This window comes from Coregonus clupeaformis, chromosome 19 (assembly GCF_020615455.1).
Source record: "Coregonus clupeaformis isolate EN_2021a chromosome 19, ASM2061545v1, whole genome shotgun sequence".
In the NCBI taxonomy this organism is placed as follows: Eukaryota; Metazoa; Chordata; class Actinopteri; order Salmoniformes; family Salmonidae; genus Coregonus; species Coregonus clupeaformis.
Window position 1 is genome coordinate 45,280,813 of NC_059210.1, and position 19,547 is coordinate 45,300,359.

General features: G+C 44.2%; 1 protein-coding gene across 1 annotated transcript; it reads right to left on the reverse strand.

Moving 5' to 3' along the window:
* Positions 1 to 1,651: 1,651 nt before the first annotated feature.
* cpt1b (carnitine palmitoyltransferase 1B (muscle)) lies at positions 1,652 to 14,676 on the reverse strand. The gene is made up of 19 exons (XM_041837601.2): positions 14,472 to 14,676; positions 11,561 to 11,720; positions 11,173 to 11,312; positions 10,846 to 11,017; positions 10,583 to 10,684; positions 8,942 to 9,079; positions 8,716 to 8,793; positions 8,507 to 8,614; positions 6,905 to 6,989; positions 6,503 to 6,698; positions 6,227 to 6,412; positions 5,613 to 5,718; positions 4,832 to 4,948; positions 4,517 to 4,681; positions 4,222 to 4,356; positions 2,984 to 3,136; positions 2,707 to 2,820; positions 2,440 to 2,532; positions 1,652 to 2,311 (listed from the first exon to the last, which is right to left on the reverse strand). The coding sequence occupies exons 2-19, from the start codon at positions 11,699 to 11,701 to the stop codon at positions 2,225 to 2,227; spliced, it is 2,316 nt and encodes a 771-aa protein (XP_041693535.1). The 5' UTR covers positions 11,702 to 11,720; positions 14,472 to 14,676; the 3' UTR covers positions 1,652 to 2,224.
* Positions 14,677 to 19,547: the final 4,871 nt, after the last annotated feature.

Genomic DNA, 19,547 nt, shown 5'->3' on the forward strand with positions numbered 1-19,547 from the left:
TTTAGAATCTTTAGGAGACTCTGGGTGTCCATTGCCTCTTGGGCTCTTTTTAAAGGGTGCTCGCTCTCGACAAGCATGTGTAAGAGATTTTTTTTTTTAAGCGATGGGTAGTGATATAGTGTTTTTGTTTGTCCGTTCACTTTGTGTACAGTTTAAAAACCTAGTTCTAGTTTAAAGCTGTAACCGATGCCTGGAAAGATTGAAAATCTACTTTCAAGAGGAGAAAAGTGTGCTTTTTTACTTTCACTTTTTGTATCCCCCCCCAAAAAACAAATAAATCAAATAGATTTTTATTTTCTTGCCAGTTGTTTTACAAGAGCACTAACAAATTGATGGAATCTAAAGGAATGCATGATCAAATTGGACTCCCTCTGTTCAAATTGCTGCCTTGAACTTCAAATCAGTGATAGAATCAGTCATAACAAGGACATTAAATCCATTCTGTCATCTTACAGGCAATGAACAGAACGTCCTGGTATAGTTTGGTATACTCGCCTATGGAGATGTGATCACACTGAGTAGGATGTCTCAACTCTGTTGCATTGCACACACCTACCTTTTTAATGAAGCAGGTATCATAAGAGGCAGATGAAATGGCAAGTGTTCAAGTCTTGGTTGACACTGTGCTCCATGAAAATAGTACCAGTGCATCCATCTGTAGCAGAGCTTACACCAGCTGATTCTCTGTATACTCTTCCAGTACCTAGAGGTTCCATACAATTTGTATACCGGTAGTGTACTTTTCTCAGATTTGCCAACACTGTAGTATTCCACACTATCCCAATAAATGTACAATCTGCGTCTAATCATCCTGTTTGGGATGAGTGTAGTCTTAGGCTTAGATTCAAATCAGATCGAGCATTAACCAGAATTGGCCGACATCCGCATAGCAGATGTTTTGGTTGTAACTGCGGTATGGCCTAACATATCGGTGAGCGGCTGCTTCTGTGTGTCACAAACCACTCCCTAATCCCTACCACGTTAGAAGTTCAAAACGGCGCTAGAAAGTGTAGGCTCTATCGATGTTCGAAATAATGACTCAAATGTCAAACCGTTGATGTTAGGCTAATGCATGTTTTCATGTTCATTTGGATGGGGGATTTATATACTATCAGTCTGATTTGAGTGTTTGAACTTCTTACATGGCGTGTTGCATTATAGTCGGTGTGGTTTCAGTGTATCCGATGGCAGTGTCCGCAATAAGGTAACACAAGACGCTTCTGGATTTGACAGCTCTATGCAGTTCCACCTCCGACACCGCCAAAACAACCGCTATGCAGATGTCAATCTGATTGAATCTAGCCCTTAGTACTCTACAGTCATCTGATATAAGGCCTTCTCTAATGTCTGGTACCATAAAGGGTTGTATGGCACTCTGCTTTCAAACTGAAATAAAACTGGATCTTCTCTTACACTGAAGGACTGCGTTTGTTCTCTCCTATTGTTTCTTAAAGTAGGAAGTAGCCATCTACACACAGCAACATTAAGTTGTCATTATGCCATGTAGTAACTAACCAATTTGTACACCAGAATGTAATTCCTTTGCTATACATGGCAACTGGAAATGTATGTGGTGTAGTTGGCCACACAGCTCAGGTATGAGAGTATTCATTTTTATCTGTGTCCTCAAGTCCAAAGAAGAGGTAAAACAAACAATCAACATATCCTTTATTATAATATACTCTAAACACATAAATATGATTCAGATATAACAGATTCAGATATACTACCTTATATATTACAACACTTAAATACTCAAAACAGTGGTATTTACAGGTGTACACATATACACATATTACAATCAGAAGCAAATACAGCTGCCTCTGAACTAAACAGATGCGCTGCCTATCCTTAAAAAGCTACATCACTATATCATTTTAATACAATCTAAATCATATGACTCAATGTTCTTTAAGGCCACCAAGGCATTTTGTGCTTCATTGCTCTTGCCAGAATCGGTTCAATACTATGTTAGAAATTCACTGCCATTTTATAGAAGAGATAGTGCGAAATAAAGTCAAAATGCTTTATTAAATATGTATTTCTGCAAAACAATTCCCTCCTGCTATCTGAGTAAATATCCAAAAGATCTATAACTTGACCCAGTCTAAAGCCGTTACCCAGAAGAGACTAGTCGTGACCCGCCGTTTGGGAAATAATGTAAAGTCACAGAGCATGAAAATGTGGTAGGAAGTCTATAAAGACCTTCCAGTCTGTCTACTTATCACATCTCTTTCTTGTCTTTTTGGTCGAATAGCGCACGAATGTCCAGCATGGCCTGTCGAATGTTCTGTCCAAAGCGGTACGAGTCCTACAGAGAAAGAGACAGACAGTTGTTTGACCTGATACAGATCCAGCTAGATTGCCATTAAGTTAGTATGTGAGTGCTATATACTCTATGGTTCATTAGGTTTGTGTAGTGTTACACAATGGTCTCACTGTCTCAGGGCTGGAGAACTTGCTGGAGATGTGGAATGTGATGAGGTTCTCTCCTACAATGATGTAAGAGACGCCATAGCCGTCATCAGCCACCTGGGGGCGCAGGAGAGACATCAGTACCACTCACCCCTAACTCTGACTACTTCATAGAAGTAAGAAGCAGACATAGACGAAGTAACAGAGAAGGACACAATGGCAGTAGGACTTGAAAATCTGGTCCCAGCTAATTTCTTTGTGTGTGTGTTTGTGTGCGTGCAGTAGACTCACAGGGCCAAACCCCCCTCCTGCCCCCACGTATCTGGGGAACTTGTTGATGTCGACCATGTTGAGCTGCTGTTGAGGAGTCTGACTAGTGGACAACCTCCAGGGCTCTGACAACACCTACACAGAGGGGGAGCGAGAGAAGGGGAGGAGAGAGAGGGATGGGGTCACTTGAGGAGATGAGTAAGCATAAATCTCTGATATCATGTCACTTGGCCTCCAAAGTATAATTTAACACATATAATGGCGTTGACTACACACACACTCAGAGAAGCGAGCTGACCTGTTTGAGGAATGGTGAGTCGATGCTGAGGTACTTGGACATGATGTAGAGACAGAAGAGGTGTCTGTCGATGCCAGAGCCTGTCATGGCCAGACGATACATGTTCTGGTGTTTGTCTGCAGCCTTCCGGAAGAGGTCCAACCTCTGGGCACTCTGCTCACAGAGACAACAACAGAGGATATTCAATCAAAACCTAGATCCAGCTAAAAAACACAACAGATAGTGCAGTGGTGGCCAACCTCCACCTGGAGAGCTACTGGGTGTGCAGGGTTTTGCTCCAGCCCTACTCAGACACACATGATTGTACTAATCAACTGTTCATCAGCACCTTGAATAGCTGAATAAGGTATGTTAGTGCAGGGCTGGAACAAAAGCAAAAAGTGCATAGCCAGTAGCTCTCCAGGCCACCCTCCTCTGGCTAGCCAGGTACAAGTTCAGAGTCCAGAAACAGACATTTGGGTCCTGGTCACCTATTTCTCAGAGTCAGAATGACCTGAGCCTCACTGGCAGAGTTACATCATGTCACTCTCTATCAGTAACTCCCATGGACAAGGCTACTGACCTACTGTGTTTAACATCAGATACAGTCAAACGTATCTGTTGAGTCCCCTGTAGCTCAGTTGGTAGAGCGTCGTCCAGGGTAGGGGAGGGAATGGCCGGCAGGGATGTAGCTCAGTTGGTAGAGCATGGCGTTTGCAACGCCAGGTTTGTGGGTTCGTTTCCCACGGGGTGCCAGTATTACATTTACATTTTAGTCATTTAGCAGACGCTCTTATCCAGAGCGACTTACAGTTAGTGAGTGCATACATTATATATATATATATTTTTTATACTGGCCCCCTGTGGGAATCGAACCCACAAACCTGCCGGCCATTCCCTCCCCTACCCCGGACGACGCTGGGCCAATTGTGCGCCGCCCCATGGGTCTCCCGGTCGCGGCCGGCTACAACAGAGCCTGGATTCGAACCAGGATCTCTAGTGGCACAGCCTTAGACCACTGCGCCACTCGGGAGACATGAAAATGTATGCACTCACTTAACTGTAAGTCGCTCTGGATAAGAGCGTCTGCTAAATGACTAAAATGTAAACGTCTGGTCTAGATCTAGCATGTATAACATGTATGTGGAAGGTGACTGTTACTGCTCTTGGGCTGTCATTAGTGCATTCTATATTGCCTCTGAAATTATTAACAAAGGCACACAGTAAGAGAGGTGTGTGTTTAAGGTGTGTGTCCTCACCTTAGTGTTCTTGTCCTCCATGGCTCTGACGAAAGCTGTGGATTCTATGGTGCAGGAGCGAACCGTCTCTGTCCTACCCTCACGGAACATCCGGGTCATCGAGGCCTCATACGTCAGACAGAACTCCCCCTTATCCTACAACACATAGACAACAAATACATTCAGTTTCATTGCTAGAGATATGATATTGTTCATCTGTTGTCTATTCATGACACACACACACACACACACACACACACACACACACACACACACACACACACACACACACACACACACACACACACACACACACCCTGAATTGAGCCAGCTGCAGTGCTAGCTGTATGAAGGCATCAGGACTGGTCCTACTGTTCTTGATCAGGCCTTTCCCAAACTCATCAAACAGACAGCAATGGAAGTCCACATCATCAGCTATCTCCTTTGCAACCATGTAGGAATCCTCGATGACCTCCTGGCACTGAGGGAGGAGGAGAGACCAGAAAGGGTCAGACAAGACACAGGACAGCCTGTAGAAACTACTGACTGGTCTACTGAACACAACACTAAACTAGCTTTTACTCTTTACTAAAGCTACAACTTCTTATCCCTAACACATTAGAAGCCATACCTCCAATGGAATGTCCCATTGTAGTTTGGCGGGGGGAGGCAGGCCCTTGCTGATGTCTCCTTTGCAGTGCCCCTCCTCTGTGTAGCCCAGATGGAAGCAGTCCGTTGCTAGGACGTACTACACAGAGAGCACAGCAACCATTAGATTCACACAACACACATCCCAATGAATCACACCATGTCATATATTGTGTTTTAGAAGAACAATATTTGTAATACATCATTAATACACCATCAATAGGGCCGGCTCCAGACATAAGTGGCCGCTTAGAGCCACCGGCCACTAGAGGGCCCCCGACCCCAAAAACTCAGTCAGGGTCTCAACTTACTGTTGAGAGTAAGAATAGTAGAATACACCAGGTGCAATTAGCTGACAATTAGCCATGTACATTTTTTGATTGGTAGTTAGTCTAGCCAGCTTGTAGTAATCATGGCCGAATACCGACCGGGCACGACGCAGGGCACGTGCCCAGGGGCCCTGACCTCCAGGGGGCCCACATAGATTTTTTAGTCATTCTCACTCAGATATCATATTAATATGACATAGTCATGGCAAAATGTGTAGAATTTTTGGAAATTAGCTTTAAAATTTCAAAAATATCTCTACACCACATGGAAAATGGTCGAATTGCAGGAAATTAGGTATACATCGTAAATTTTTCTCTTCGCCGTCAATAGGGGGGCCACAACATTTTTTGCCACGAGGTGGGGGCCCCCCAACCAAATCGCCTTAGGGCCCCCAAAAGGCTAGAGCCGGCCCTGACCATCAATAATATTGTTACCTCCCACATGTGTCCTACAATGGGAGCGTCTGCCCACGCGTGTTCTGCATTGACCCCCAGTTTACCGTTCTTATAAGCGATCAGGGTGAAGGATTTGTCAAACCACCTGAGAGAGAGAAGGCATATCAGGTTAAACACTGAAACACACTCATCATAAAGGCAGTGCACAGAACAGCAATATAGCACTAAACTATCCTCACTGAAATAGGCCTACTTTACAACACATATTTTCTTCCTTCTTTCCTGTCCTGTCTCACCTGTCATAGCACTTCCCGTTTGTTTCACCTGTCATAGCACTTTCCGTTTGTCTCACCTGTCAGTATGAAAGAAAATAAAAAATGTATGCACTCACTAACTGTAAGTCGCTTTGGATAAGAGCGTCTGCTAAATGACTAAAAAAATAAAATAAAATAAAATAAAATAATAGCACTTCCCGTTTGTCTCACCTGTCATAGCACTTCCCGTTTGTCTCACCTGTCATAGCACTTCCCGTTTGTCTCACCTGTCATAGCACTTCCCGTTTGTCTCACCTGTCATAGCACTTCCCGTTTGTCTCACCTGTCATAGCACTTCCCGTTTGTCTCACCTGTCATAGCACTTCCCGTTTGTCTCACCTGTCATAGCACTTCCCGTGCAGCAGGGACTTGGCGTACAGGTCCAATGATCTCAGCTTGTCAGGGTCGTAACCGTGCGCCTCGTCGTCAAGGGTGAGGAAGAAGGCTGATGTCTCGATGGCCTCCAGAGAGGCTTTGTTAACACCCTGGCTGAAGTACTTCAGACGAGCCCGCGCCCAAGGAACTCTGGGAGAAGATAAGAGGTGGCCTTTTTATTTCTGATGTGTGTGTGAGGAAGGGGGGAGGTTGCGCTTTCATGTCTATATGTGTGAATACCTGTTGCCGGCTGTGAGGGCAGCCAGTTTGAGTTCCCCAGGCTGTGGCTCTGTGGTGTCGTTGAGGATCCTCTGGAACTGAGTCTCCAGCTCCGATGGCCAGAGGTGACGTCCCCCGTAGTACAGCCACACCTTAAAGAAGCGCCCCTTATGGTACACCACCAGGTGCTTCCGGTCACTCAGGTGCTGAACAAAGTCTGGACCAAGGAGTAGGAGAGGGGGAGAGGACATAGAAAATTATAAGGGGGTGGGGGGATGCACATGACACTCCTCTTGAATGATAGCTTTTGTCTAAGATGGTTGGAAGATGCGTCTGACACAAACTCATGTTCATATTGATTCATGCAACTACCCAGCGATAGTCTGATAGTGTTATGCCCCCAGAAGGCAGCAGTGTACGCACCTGTCTCTATGCCAGGGATACGTGTGGTGTTGAACATCCTCTCCATCTGATAGGAACACATGGGCACCACCCCCAGAGCCCTCAACTAGAGAGAGAGAGTGAGAGGAGAGAAAAGAGAGAGGGGTTACTTTAGTAGAGGGCAACTCCACGGCAACAGAATAATGGTGAGACCCTTTAAAAGTATGCCAAACAAAAACCATTGACTGCAAAGATAAACAAACCATACAAATCTATGCACAAGGACTACATTTAAAAGTTCAATGCAGCCATTTTTATCTCAATATCAAATCATTTCTGGGTAACAATTAAGAACCTTACTGTGATTGTTTTTAATTAAAATGGTCAAAAATTAACAAAAATGGCTTCTTAGCAAAGAGCAATTTCTCAAGCAAGAATTTCGCTAGGACTGTCTGGGAGTGGTCTGAGTGGGGAGGGGAAAACTAAAAACTAGGTGTTAATGGCATCCCACCAAAACAGGCTGAACTTTTAGGTGGTATTTTCAAACAGCTCTTACACTAAAAGGGCATTATCATAATTTTCACAATTTCACAGTATTATTCCAACCATACAGTGTGGAAATATATATATCAAACACTGGGAAATCTAGTTTTTGACTACACTGGGCCTTTAACAATTTCCACAGAAGATTTTACAAAAACACATTTACGCGAAGAACAGTACAGATGTGAAGTTTGGTAACAGAATGACTGTGAAATCTTCCTCAGTTTATTAGGTGACCATGTTTTCCAAAAACTCTTAAATATCTACTCCGAGTTAAGATTAAAAGATCTTTGCAGAAAGAATGGGGTGTCAGCTATGATATGACCCCTTGAACTCCAGTAAGTGGAGTGGAATAACAGCCAGTAACAGAATGATGGTAAGATAAAATAATGGGTCCATTTCACGACACGTTTTAATCACTTAATAAATCATCAACCAAATTGTTATCAGTAAAAACACTATAACTAATTGGTAGGTCTACCTTTACTTTTTACTTCTGTGAACGTTCATTATCCTCCCTCCTCATAAGGGAGTTTTATTTAATTTTTTTTATCTCAAAGATATGTGGGTTTTTGGTCACAGAAATACAATATCTATTAAACTTACAGAAGGCAAATAATTTCTGCAAAACTAAATATAATGTTGATATTAGTTATTGTGTTATTATGTATTTCTAATACCGTAATAATTTTTCTGCTAGAAGTTTTCTAGGACCTCTTTTCCATCTGTTTGACCAAAAATCTAAGCATTTGCTTATTCCTAATTTTCAGGAGGGAAAATAGTTAGAAAATGTATATGTGCCTTCATTTTTAAAAAATGTATACTGTTAGCTTTCATTTGACACCAAATTTGATGTGCTCCTATGATCTTCAAATGTTAGTGTTCATGGGGCTTTTTACATGGAAATGCCCTAGAGTATAAACAAGTCGAAGGCAGTGGGATGATGATTTAGGTGAACAGAGGGAGATGACCTGGGCTATTTAGGGGGTAGAGAGAGGGCCGAGGGTCAAAGGGGAAATGGGGGAGGGACCTCAATACTCTCAGGGGTACAGAGAGGGAGAGAAGGGGGGTGAGAGAGACAGAGAGAGGGGTACTCGTTACCGGTGCATGTTCTCCTCTCTCTAGTTTGCGTCGGTACTGCAGCATCGCGTGAACCACATTCCCTGCTCGAGCTGCCTGTCTGTGTGTGGGAATCACGTACAGCAGATCCTAAAGCAGATCATCAAATACATCATTAGGTAAAGGTTACTGGATACATCTCAAGCAATGCCATGTTAACCTGTATGAGTACACATATAGACATGTCTTACCATGGTGTAGAAGTTACTGTTGACCATGATGGGACTCCTGCCTCTCAGGTAGATGTACTCCTCCCACCAATCACTCACCTGTAAAACATAATCTATTACAATCATTTGTTCAACTACTATTACTTTGTTTTAAAGAGCACTTTGAGCACTCACCAAAACAGCTTAATAAATAAAGTTACGACATTATCATTTCATGTAACCTGACATCACACTTCGGAATACGTACGTAGTTAGTAGCCCACCAGGATTTGAGAATGAGGTATTTCTGGAGTTTGGGTGCCTGGTCCTTCTTGAAGTCATTGGCCACCACCTCCATCTGGTTGTACTGCTCATCATCTAGCAGGGGGCGCACTGATTCCAGGTACTGCAAGGTCACAGAGATTATATGATATAATACTGATATGTAGTGTACAGTTGATGTCGGAAGTTTACATACACTTAGGTTGGAGTCATTAAAACTCGTTTTTCAACCACTCCACAAATTTCTTGTTAACAAACTATAGTTTTGGCAAGTCGGTTAGGACATCTACTTTGTGCATGACACAAGTCATTTTTCCAACAATTGTTTACAGACAGATTATTTCACTTATAATTTACTGTATCACAATTCCAGTGGGTCAGCCGTTTACATACACTAAGTTAACTGTGCCTTTAAACAGCTTGGAAAATTCCAGAAAATGATGTCATGGCTTTAGAAGCTTCTGATAGGCTAATTGACATAATTTGAGTCAATTGGAGGTCTACCTGTGGATGTATTTTGTAAACGCAGTGCCTCTTTGCTTGACATCATGGGAAAATCAAAAGAAATCAGCCAAGACCTCAGAAAAAAAATTGTAGACCTCCACAAGTCTGGTTCATCGTTGGGAGCAATTTCCAAACGCCTGAAGGTACCACGTTCATCTGTACAAACAATAGTACGCAAGTATAAACACCATGGGACCACGCAGCCGTCATACCGCTCAGGAAGGAGACGCGCTCTGTATCCTAGAGATGAATGTAGTTTGGTGCAAAAAGTGCAAATCAATCCCAGAACAACAGCAAAGGACCTTGTGAAGATGCTGGAGGAAACAGGTACAAAAGTATCTATATCCACAGTAAAACGAGTCCTATATCGACATAACCTGAAAGGCCGCTCAGCAAGGAAGAAGCCACTGCTCCAAAACCACCATAAAAAGCCAGACTACGGTTTGCAACTGCACATGGGGACAAAGATCGTACTTTTTGGAGAAATGTCCTCTGGTCTGATGAAACAGAAATAGAACTGCTTGGCCATAATGAGCATCGTTATGTTTGGAGGAAAAAGGGGGTTGCTTGCAAGCCGAAGACCACCCTCCCAACCGTGAAGCACGGGGGTGGCAGCATCATGCTGTGGGGGTGCTTTGCTGCAGGAGGGACTGGTGCACTTCACAAAATAGATGGCATCATGAGGAAGGGAAATTATGTGGATATATTGAAGCAACATCTCAAGACATCAGTCAGGAAGTTAAAGCTTGGTCGCAAATGGTCTTCCAAATGGACAGTGACCCCAAGCATACTTCCAAAGTTGTGGCAAAATGGCTTAAGGACATTTTGTAAACTTCTGACCCACTGGGAATGTGATGAAAGAAATAAAAGCTGAAATAAATAATTCTCTCTACTATTATTCTGACATTTCACATTCTTAAAATAAAGTGGTGATCCTAACTGACCTAAATGTCAGGAATTTTGAAAAACTGAGTTTAAATGTATTTGGCTAAGGTGTATGTAAACTTCAACTGTACATACATGGTTCTACACTGGTCCTGGTCTATCACTCTCCTAAACAAATGTGATCAGTTTCATATTGTATTTCATCCAAGCATATGAGACACATAACCACCTTTCTCACCCTGGTTATGGTGTCGTCCACGCTAGGCACAGGTAGTCTGGGTAGGGAGGCCTGGAAGCTGTAGAGGAGAGGTCTGCGCCCAGAGAACATCTTCACCAGACTCTGAGGACAAACAACACAATGACTGGGTTAATTGTCAGAATAATCAAATACTCATGGATGAGAGTAAGAGCTCAGAAAATATATTGTCTTGATTCTGAGCTATGAGTGAGCTGCTCTTTTGGTCATGTTTATTTTGAAATAGAGACATTTGACAGACTTACCAGCCAGAGTTTGGTGCAGAAGCTCATTTTGCCGTGGGACTCAAAGATCCAGGTGTGGTAGGAGAGAAGGGCCTTGAGAATGTACCTCAGCATGAGGATGAGGGAGAGCCACAGCCCCGTGGCAAACAGGATGGCACTCAGCACTGTCTGGGTCTGCACTGTCATGTAGCCACTGGAGAGAGGAGAGAACATCAAACAATCTAAATGTTTATTGTCCTTCAAAAGAAAATTATTTCAACAGATAACCACAGTTACATACTTTATCAGAAAAAATATGCATCGCTCTTCCCCAAAGCCTGTTCATCATTGTGTTATTTGCTCACTGACCTGACAGGCAGGGTCCTCTTGATGGTGTCTATCATTCCCAGTGATGGGTCTATCCTGGCATACATGGTGCTCATGATGGCTATCACCGCGATCAGCCAACTGGATGGACTGGCAGGGTAGACCCCTGTCAATATCCCATTCTGAAATAAAATAATATAATTCAATGTTCATTTAGATAGTTAGACTACAAACAGACCAACAAGGCTATTCCTGGATGTGCAAGCATTTATCCCAGCCAAGCACTAGGCTTCACACACCTGATTTAATCAAGGTAACAATAATAGCTTCAATCAGTTGTTTTAGTGCTGGACTGCAACAAAAACCAAACAAGCTATCAGGTCCAGGTTTGGTAATGACCGTAGGGCTACTTAATCGTTGGAAAACAAACCTTAAATCTTATGGCACGCTTTCTCCATGACGTCACTCCCGACAGGTAGATGTGTTTGAGTACCTCACGGCTCAGGTGGAGGTCGATGCCGTCTGGGGTGACGGTGAACTGGAAGCCAACCGCCTGATGTGCCTCCGCCATCCCGGTGACGTTGAAGACTCTGTTAAGAGAGAGAGATAGACAGAGGCATTGAACTTCAACTGTTTACACACGTGAAGGTATTTTAAAATGTTTGCTATTGCGCAATTATCAAACCAAACCAACTTTAGGTGGGAATGAAGTCAACCCTTAATCAATTTCAGCTGAGAGAAACTGGGCTGCACTGCCTCCTTGGGACCCCCCACCACCAATTTGTATATACAGTTGAGGTCGGAAGTTTACATAAACCTTAGCCAAATACATTTAAACTCAGTTTTTCACAATTCCTGACATTTAATCCTAGTAAAAATTCCCTGTCTTAGGTCAGTTAGGATCACCACTTTATTTTAAGAATAATAGTAAAGACAATGATTTCTTTAAGCTTTTATTTATTTCATCACATTCCCAGTGGGTCAGAAGTTTACATACACACAATTAGTATTTGGTAGCATTGCCTTTACATTGTTTAACTTGGGTCAAACGTTTCGGGTAGCCTTCCACAAGCGTCCCACAATAATTTGGGTGAATTTTGGCCCATTCCTCCTGACAGAGCTGGTGTAACTGAGTCAGGATTGTAGGCCTCCTTGCTCGCACACGCTTTTTCAGTTCTGCCCACAGATTTGCTATAGGATTGAGGTCAGGGCTTTGTGATGGCCACTTCAATACCTTGACTTTGTTGTCCTTAAGTCATTTTGCCACAACTTCAATATATCCACATAATTTTCCTTCCTCATGATGCCATCTATTTTGTGAAGTGCACCAGTCCCTCCTGCAGCAAAGCACCCCCACAGCATGATGCTGCCACCCCCGTGCTTCACGGTTGGGATGGTGTTCTTCGGCTTGCAAGGTATCCCCTTTTTCCTCCAAACATAACGATGGTCATTATGGCCAAACAGTTATATTTTTGTTTCATCAGACCAGAGGACATTTCTCCAAAAAGTATGATCTTTGTCTCCATGTGCAGTTGCAAACCGTAGTCTGGCTTTTCTATGGTGGTTTTGGAGCAGTGGCTTCTTACTTGCTGAGCGGCCTTTCAGGTTATGTCGATATAGGACTCGTTTTACTGTAGATATAAATAGTTTTGTACATGTTTCCTCCAGCATCTTCACAAGGTCCTTTGCTGTTGTTCTGGGATTGATTTGCACTTTCCGCACCAAAGTACGTTCATCTCTAGGAGACAGAACACGTCTCCTTCCTGAGCGGTATGACGGCTGCGTGGTCCCATGGTGTTTATACTTGCGTACTATTGTTTATACAGATGAACGTGGTACCTTCAGGCATTTGGAAATTGCTCCCAAGGATGAACCAGACTTGTGGAAGTCTACAACTTTTTTTCTGAGGTCTTGGCTGATTTCTTTTGATTTTCCCATGATGTCAAGCAAAGACGTACTGAGTTTGAAGGTAGGCCTTGAAACACATCCACAGGTACACCTCCAATTGACTCAAATGATGTCAGAAGCTTCTAAAGCCATGACATCATTTTCTGGAATTTTCCAAGCTGTTTAAAGGCACAGTCAACTTAGTGTATGTAAACTTCTGACCCACTGGAATTGTGATACAGTGAATTATAAGTGAAATAATCTGTCTGTAAACAATTGTTGGAAAAATGACTTGTGTCATGCACAAAGTAGATGTCCTAACCGACTTGCCAAAACTATAGTTTGTTAACAAGACATTTGTGGAGTGTTTGAAAAACGAGTTTAAATGACTCCAACCTAAGTGTATGTAAACTTCCGACTTCAACTGTATATATATATATTTTCCTTCAGTTTGAAAGCTAATTTCATGGAATTTTACATATTTTGCCATTGCTTATGAGGTGTTCATATGCCATCTCAGGGGCCCCGCGACACATGCCCTGCGTGCCCATTCGGTAATCCGGCCCTGGAGAGAATTTTTATTTTCATAGGCTCATGTAAACAATGACAAATAAATTGCCCCAGGCAGGCCTCTTGTAATTTTAGGGATTTGTTAAATATTTTCAAACTGTATGTGGAGGTCATAAGTCTGTTTATGTTGTGGCCCGGTTGACTGAAAAGTTTGCTTGAATTTCTTTTTCCATGTCATATGACGGGCCAGCAGCCAAGTGGAGCAAAGTTGAAACACCAATTATAGTCTAGGCTACTGGCATGCTCTCAGACGTAGGACTGGTTTAAAAATATAAACACTGCAGACTAGGAAGAGCATGTGAGGTCTACTACACCACAGACCACATAATGAAACATTTTACAAGGTGAATTCATTCAAAATATTATAATAAATAGGCTAGATCAGTGGCATAATACACAATACAGTGCCATCAGTGCCAAATTGATATTTCTCCAGTATAGCTTTATATTATGTGTCCGGTCACCTAAAAGTTTAGATTTAGGCAAATTTAGTTTTTAACAATATAAACACTGAAGAATGACACGATTCATTCCCTTCAGCTAACATTTACTTTAGCAAATGAATTGTGATGATGCAGATTTCCTATGATAAACATTTGTCTAGCCTATTACACACAAATATTGTGTGGCACAAAGGGGCCTACAGAATAACTCACTTTTGGCTTGCTTTTGTTTGTCAAACATCAGAAATGGTTTCCATAGCTATCAGGTGCATGGACAGTGAGAGCACTATACCCAGCACCAGCAACAAATCCATATGGTACCTAACTATACTAGGCTACAGTATTACATACTTTAGTGTCTCAGAGTCATGGACAGCTACAGTAGCCTAAGAAATTATACATTATAGCAATCTAAAAACCAAACATTCAGTAATTCCATACCTTTTTGCAAATGGATTCAATTCAAGCTTGCTGAAGTGAAACAGAAGAAGGCAGTGACTGTGGTTTCTCTCAGTGGAATTCCTCTGGACCAGGGCTGAACCTCTCTCTGTGTTCTGTGAGTGACTCCTATGCCCTTGAAGTGTCTTTCCTCAGGTACTGAGAGCAATGCTATCCCCTATGCTTTCTCCCTTCCTCCCTCTCTCTCTTTCTCTCTCTCCGTACGTCCCCTATGCCCCCCCCCCCCCCCCCCCCCCCCCTTCCAGACTTTTCTATCTGTAACTGGACACCATCTAGAGCTAGACTGTAACCTCACGTGGCTGCTGACTACATAGCGTTCAAACCCCTACAGAGTACACCTATAAATACTTGATGTTTATTCATCAATCTATTTACGTATATATTCACTTTCAGTCATGGCAACCAGTGACAAATGGTTAATTAATCATTCATAGTTATAAGGTATGTTTTGAGGCAAGTTTAATCTCTCTCTCTCTCTCTCTCTCTCTCTCTCTCTCTCTCTCTCTCTCTCTCTCTCTCTCTCTCTCTCTCTCTCTCTCTCTCTCTCTCTCTCTCTCTCTCTCTCTCTCTCTCTCTCTCTCTCTCTCTCTCTCTCTCTCTCTCTCTCTCTCTCTCTCTCTCTCTCTCTCTCTCTCTCTCTGTAAACAGTGTGTCTATGGTGGCTGTGTTATGTAATAACCCACCATGTTCCGTTTTTGTGTCACTACACCTGTGGACACCTCACTCCCTGTTTTTCTCATGGTCTGACAGGCTTTAAGCTTTAGTCAGTCAACCAAGTGTCCTGGGATTAGTTAAGATCAATGGCTTTATGTTTCAAATACGTTTTATTCTTCTTTAACCTATTAACCTATTTCACAAATACATTTGTCACAAATTGCTTATTAGTAAGTAAACCCCCCAAAAGAGTAAACAAAGGCAAAGGTTGGAAAGACAAACTCCATAGGAATTCTTTAAAAGGAAAAAAAAGAGGTTGGGAGCCCATCCTCCTCTGGGTAGAGATTTAAGGCACAGACAGATCGGTAGTATTGTCGAGTGTCTGCCGGCCGAGAGTACGTAGCACCTCTGAACAGAGTGCCGGACGTAAATTGCAAATCGAGTACAAACCGATGTAGAACCAATGTAGAAACGGGATAAAATTATTTTTATATATATGATATTACACAACGCACCGTCAGCAAGCGAACGAATGGCAAACAAATGACTTCCTACTGTACCGACAATCGTCTGGTGAGTTTTCTCCTTCAGAGTACTTTAGTTCAAGTTGTCATTAAAGGCAGAGCGAAAGCATGGCAAGGCTTATTGTTGCTGACACAGAATGGTACTGTCCTCATGTAGCAAAGATCCACCTTGACGATGAGTCTGCGTTTTTCCAGATGCGCTCAACTAAAATCTGGGCCTGAACCCCAAACAGAGCAAGCCAAGGCAAATCAGATTGATTGATGAAAGTTTGTGTCAGAAGGAGAGGTGAAGTAGGGCTTCATAGCGGGTGCAGATGGGTAGAGGAGGGAGGACAGTGAGAGAGAGGGAGTGAAGATCCAGCGTTACAGCAGCGTTGTGTTCTATACCTGGCATGTACACCTGGTCACCCAGCACTGTCCCCTGTCCAGCTAACGCCACCTTCTCAGCCCCTTCCACCTAGGACCAGATACGGGAGGATTAGATAGGCCTATGGCATTAAACGCAACTTCATATCATTCAAGAGAACACTCAGGTGGTGGTCTCACCTGCCCCCACTGCCCAGACTGATGCCACCACATTCTCAGAGTTATTTCCTCCAATCACAAACAGCCGGTCGGTGGTGCCAAGGAAGTAGAGGCTGGGAAGGTCAACAGTGGCTTTGGTTTGGGTAGGGAGCAGCTCAGACCACAAGTCTGGGAAAGAGAGAGAAAACAGGAGTATGTGTGCACGTACGAACGTGTGTGCATGTGTGTGTCTGTATGTTAGGGGGTCCAAGGCTGTTATTCATTAGACTGCAGCCTGCAATTGACCAACATGTAAGGTTGAAAGGAACAACTCCACTCACTACCTGGATTGAGACAAGACTGTTTTACCTCGCCTGGGGTCATACTGTAGAAGCAGCTTTTCTCCAGTCCTCTGGATGTTCCTCAGGACATAGAGACAGGGGCCCAGGCTGGTGGCCAGAGGCAGGTCATGGGACAGGAACATGGTTAACTGAAAGTCAGTCAGAGGCAGAAAGGAGACAACAAACCTGCAGCAGAGCACACACACACACACACCTATGGTTGGACAGAGTCAGTTAACTCAAGTTCACTTTTTGTAATTTTAGTACACAAATTTTTTTGTTATTGTGATTAATCGCATTGTCTGAAAGTGTTCAAAATACACTGAAAACATCCAAAATACAGAATCTATACAGCTAGAAACCACAATGTGATGTCCAAACAAGCTGACATTGAGGTTAAAGAAAGTGTGCTTTATCAATTTACCTGATTTTGCTTACTGTTACTTTCGACAAGCCTGCAGGTAGCTGCCCATCTCCAGAGCCAGACACAGAGAGAGAGCATTGCAACATTATAAACATTACAACATTACAAACAATAAATTGCTGGTGCTATGTGTGATCTGCCAGCCTGGGCCAGATGAATTTCCATGAGTGGAAAATAAGGTATGATATATGAGGAATAAGACCCACTTGGATGTGTTACATTTTACATTTTAGTCATTTAGCAGACGCTCTTATCCAGAGCGACTTACAGGAGCAATTAGGGTTAAGTGCCTTGCTCAAGGGCACATTTACGTCATTTAGCAGACGCTCTTATCCAGAGCGACTTACAAATTGGTGCATTCACCCTATAGCCAGTGGGATAACCACTTTACAATTTTTTTTATATATATATATTTTTTTTTTTTTGGGGGGTAGAAGGATTACTTTATCCTATCCCAGGTATTCCTTAAAGAGGTTGGGTTTCAAATGTCTCCGGAAGGTGGTGAGTGATTCCGCTGTCCTGGCGTCGTGAGGGAGCTTGTTCCACCATTGGGGTGCCAGAGCAGCGAACAGTTTTGACTGGGCTGAGCGGGAACTATGCTTCCGCAGAGGAAGGGGAGCCAGCAGGCCAGAGGTGGATGAACGTAATGCCCTCGTTTGGGTGTAGGGACTGATCAGAGCCTGAAGGTACGGAGGTGCCGTTCCCCTCACTGCTCCATAGGCAAGCACCATGGTCTTGTAACGGATGCGAGCTTCAACTGGAAGCCAGTGGAGTGTGCGGAGGAGGGGGGTGACGTGAGAGAACTTGGGAAGGTTGAACACCAGACGGGCTGCGGCATTCTGGATGAGTTGTAGGGGTTTAATGGCACAGGCAGGGAGCCCAGCCAACAGCGAGTTGCAGTAATCCAGACGGGAGATGACAAGTGCCTGGATTAGGACCTGTGCCGCTTCCTGTGTAAGGCAGGGTCGTACTCTCCGAATGTTGTAGAGCATGAACCTGCAGGATCGGGTCACCGCCTTGATGTTAGCGGAGAACGACAGGGTGTTGTCCAGGGTCACGCCAAGGCTCTTCGCACTCTGGGAGGAGGACACAACGGAGTTGTCAACCGTGATGGCGAGATCATGGAACGGGCAGTCCTTCCCCGGGAGGAAGAGCAGCTCCGTCTTGCCAGGGTTCAGCTTGAGGTGGTGATCCGTCATCCATACTGATATGTCTGCCAGACATGCAGAGATGCGATTCGCCACCTGGTTATCAGAAGGGGGAAAGGAGAAGATTAGTTGTGTATCGTCAGCGTAGCAATGATAGGAGAGGCCATGTGAGGATATGACAGAGCCAAGTGACTTGGTGTATAGGGAGAAAAGGAGAGGGCCTAGAACTGAGTCCTGGGGGACACCAGTGGTGAGAGCACGTGGTGCGGAGACAGCTTCACGCCACGCCACTTGGTAGGAGCGACCGGTCAGGTAGGACGCAATCCAGGAGTGAGCCGCGCCGGAGATGCCCAGCTCGGAGAGGGTGGAGAGGAGGATCTGATGGTTCACAGTATCAAAGGCAGCAGACAGGTCTAGAAGGACAAGAGCAGAGGAGAGAGAGTTAGCTTTAGCAGTGCAGAGAGCCTCCGTGACACAGAGAAGAGCAGTCTCAGTTGAATGACCAGTCCTGAAACCTGACTGGTTTGGATCAAGAAGGTCATTCTGAGAGAGATAGCAAGAGAGTTGGCTAAAGACGGCACGCTCAATAGTTTTGGAAAGAAAAGAAAGAAGGGATACTGGTCTGTAGTTGTTGACATCAGTGGGATCGAGTGTTGGTTTTTTGAGAAGGGGTGCAACTCTCGCTCTCTTGAAGACGGAAGGGACATAGCCAGCGGTCAAGGATGAGTTGATCAGCGAGGTGAGGTAGGGGAGAAGGTCACCGGAGATGGTCTGGAGAAGAGAGGAGGGGATGGGGTCAAGCGGGAAGGTTGTTGGGCGGCCTGCAGTCACTAGTCGCAAGATTTTATCTGGAGAGAGAGGGGAGAAAGAAGTCAAAGCATAGGGTAGGGCAGTTTGAGCAGGACCAGCAGTGTCATTAGACTTAACAAACGAGGATCGGATGTCGTCAACCTTCTTTTCAAAGTGGTTGACGAAGTCATCCACAGAGAGGGAGGAGGGGGGGTGGGGGGGAGGATTCAGCAGTGAGGAGAATGTGGCAAAGAGCTTCCCTAGGGTTAGAGGCAGATGCTTGGAATTTAGAGTGGTATAAAGTGGCCTTAGCAGCAGAAACAGATGAAGAAAATGTAGAGAGGAGGGAGTGAAAAGATGCCAGGTCGGCAGGGAGTTTAGTTTTCTTCCATTTCCGCTCAGCTGCCCGGAGCTCTGTTCTGTGAGCTCGCAATGAGTCATCAAGCCACGGAGCTGGAGGGGAGGACCGAGCCGGCCGGGAGGATAGGGGACACAGGGAGTCAAAGGATGCAGAAAGGGGAGGAGAGGAGGGTTGAGGAGGCAGAATCAGGAGATTGGAGGGAGAAGGATTGAGCAGAGGGAAGAGATGATAGGATGGAAGAGGAGAGAGTAGTGGGAGAGAGAGAGCGAAGGTTGCGGCGGCGCTGTTACCATCTGTGTAGGGGCAGAGTGAG

Excerpts from the sequence above, each read along its gene's own strand:
- cpt1b (XM_041837601.2), bottom strand. The coding sequence starts at position 11,701 with ATGGCGGAGGCACATCAGGCGGTTGGCTTCCAGTTCACCGTCACCCCA. Across the intron at positions 6,699-6,904 it reads TATCCCTGGCATAGAGACAG|ACTTTGTTCAGCACCTGAGT; the intron begins GTGCGTACACTG and ends TCCTTGGTCCAG. Across the intron at positions 2,533-2,706 it reads CAGGAGGGGGGTTTGGCCCT|GTGGCTGATGACGGCTATGG; the intron begins GTGAGTCTACTG and ends CTGCGCCCCCAG.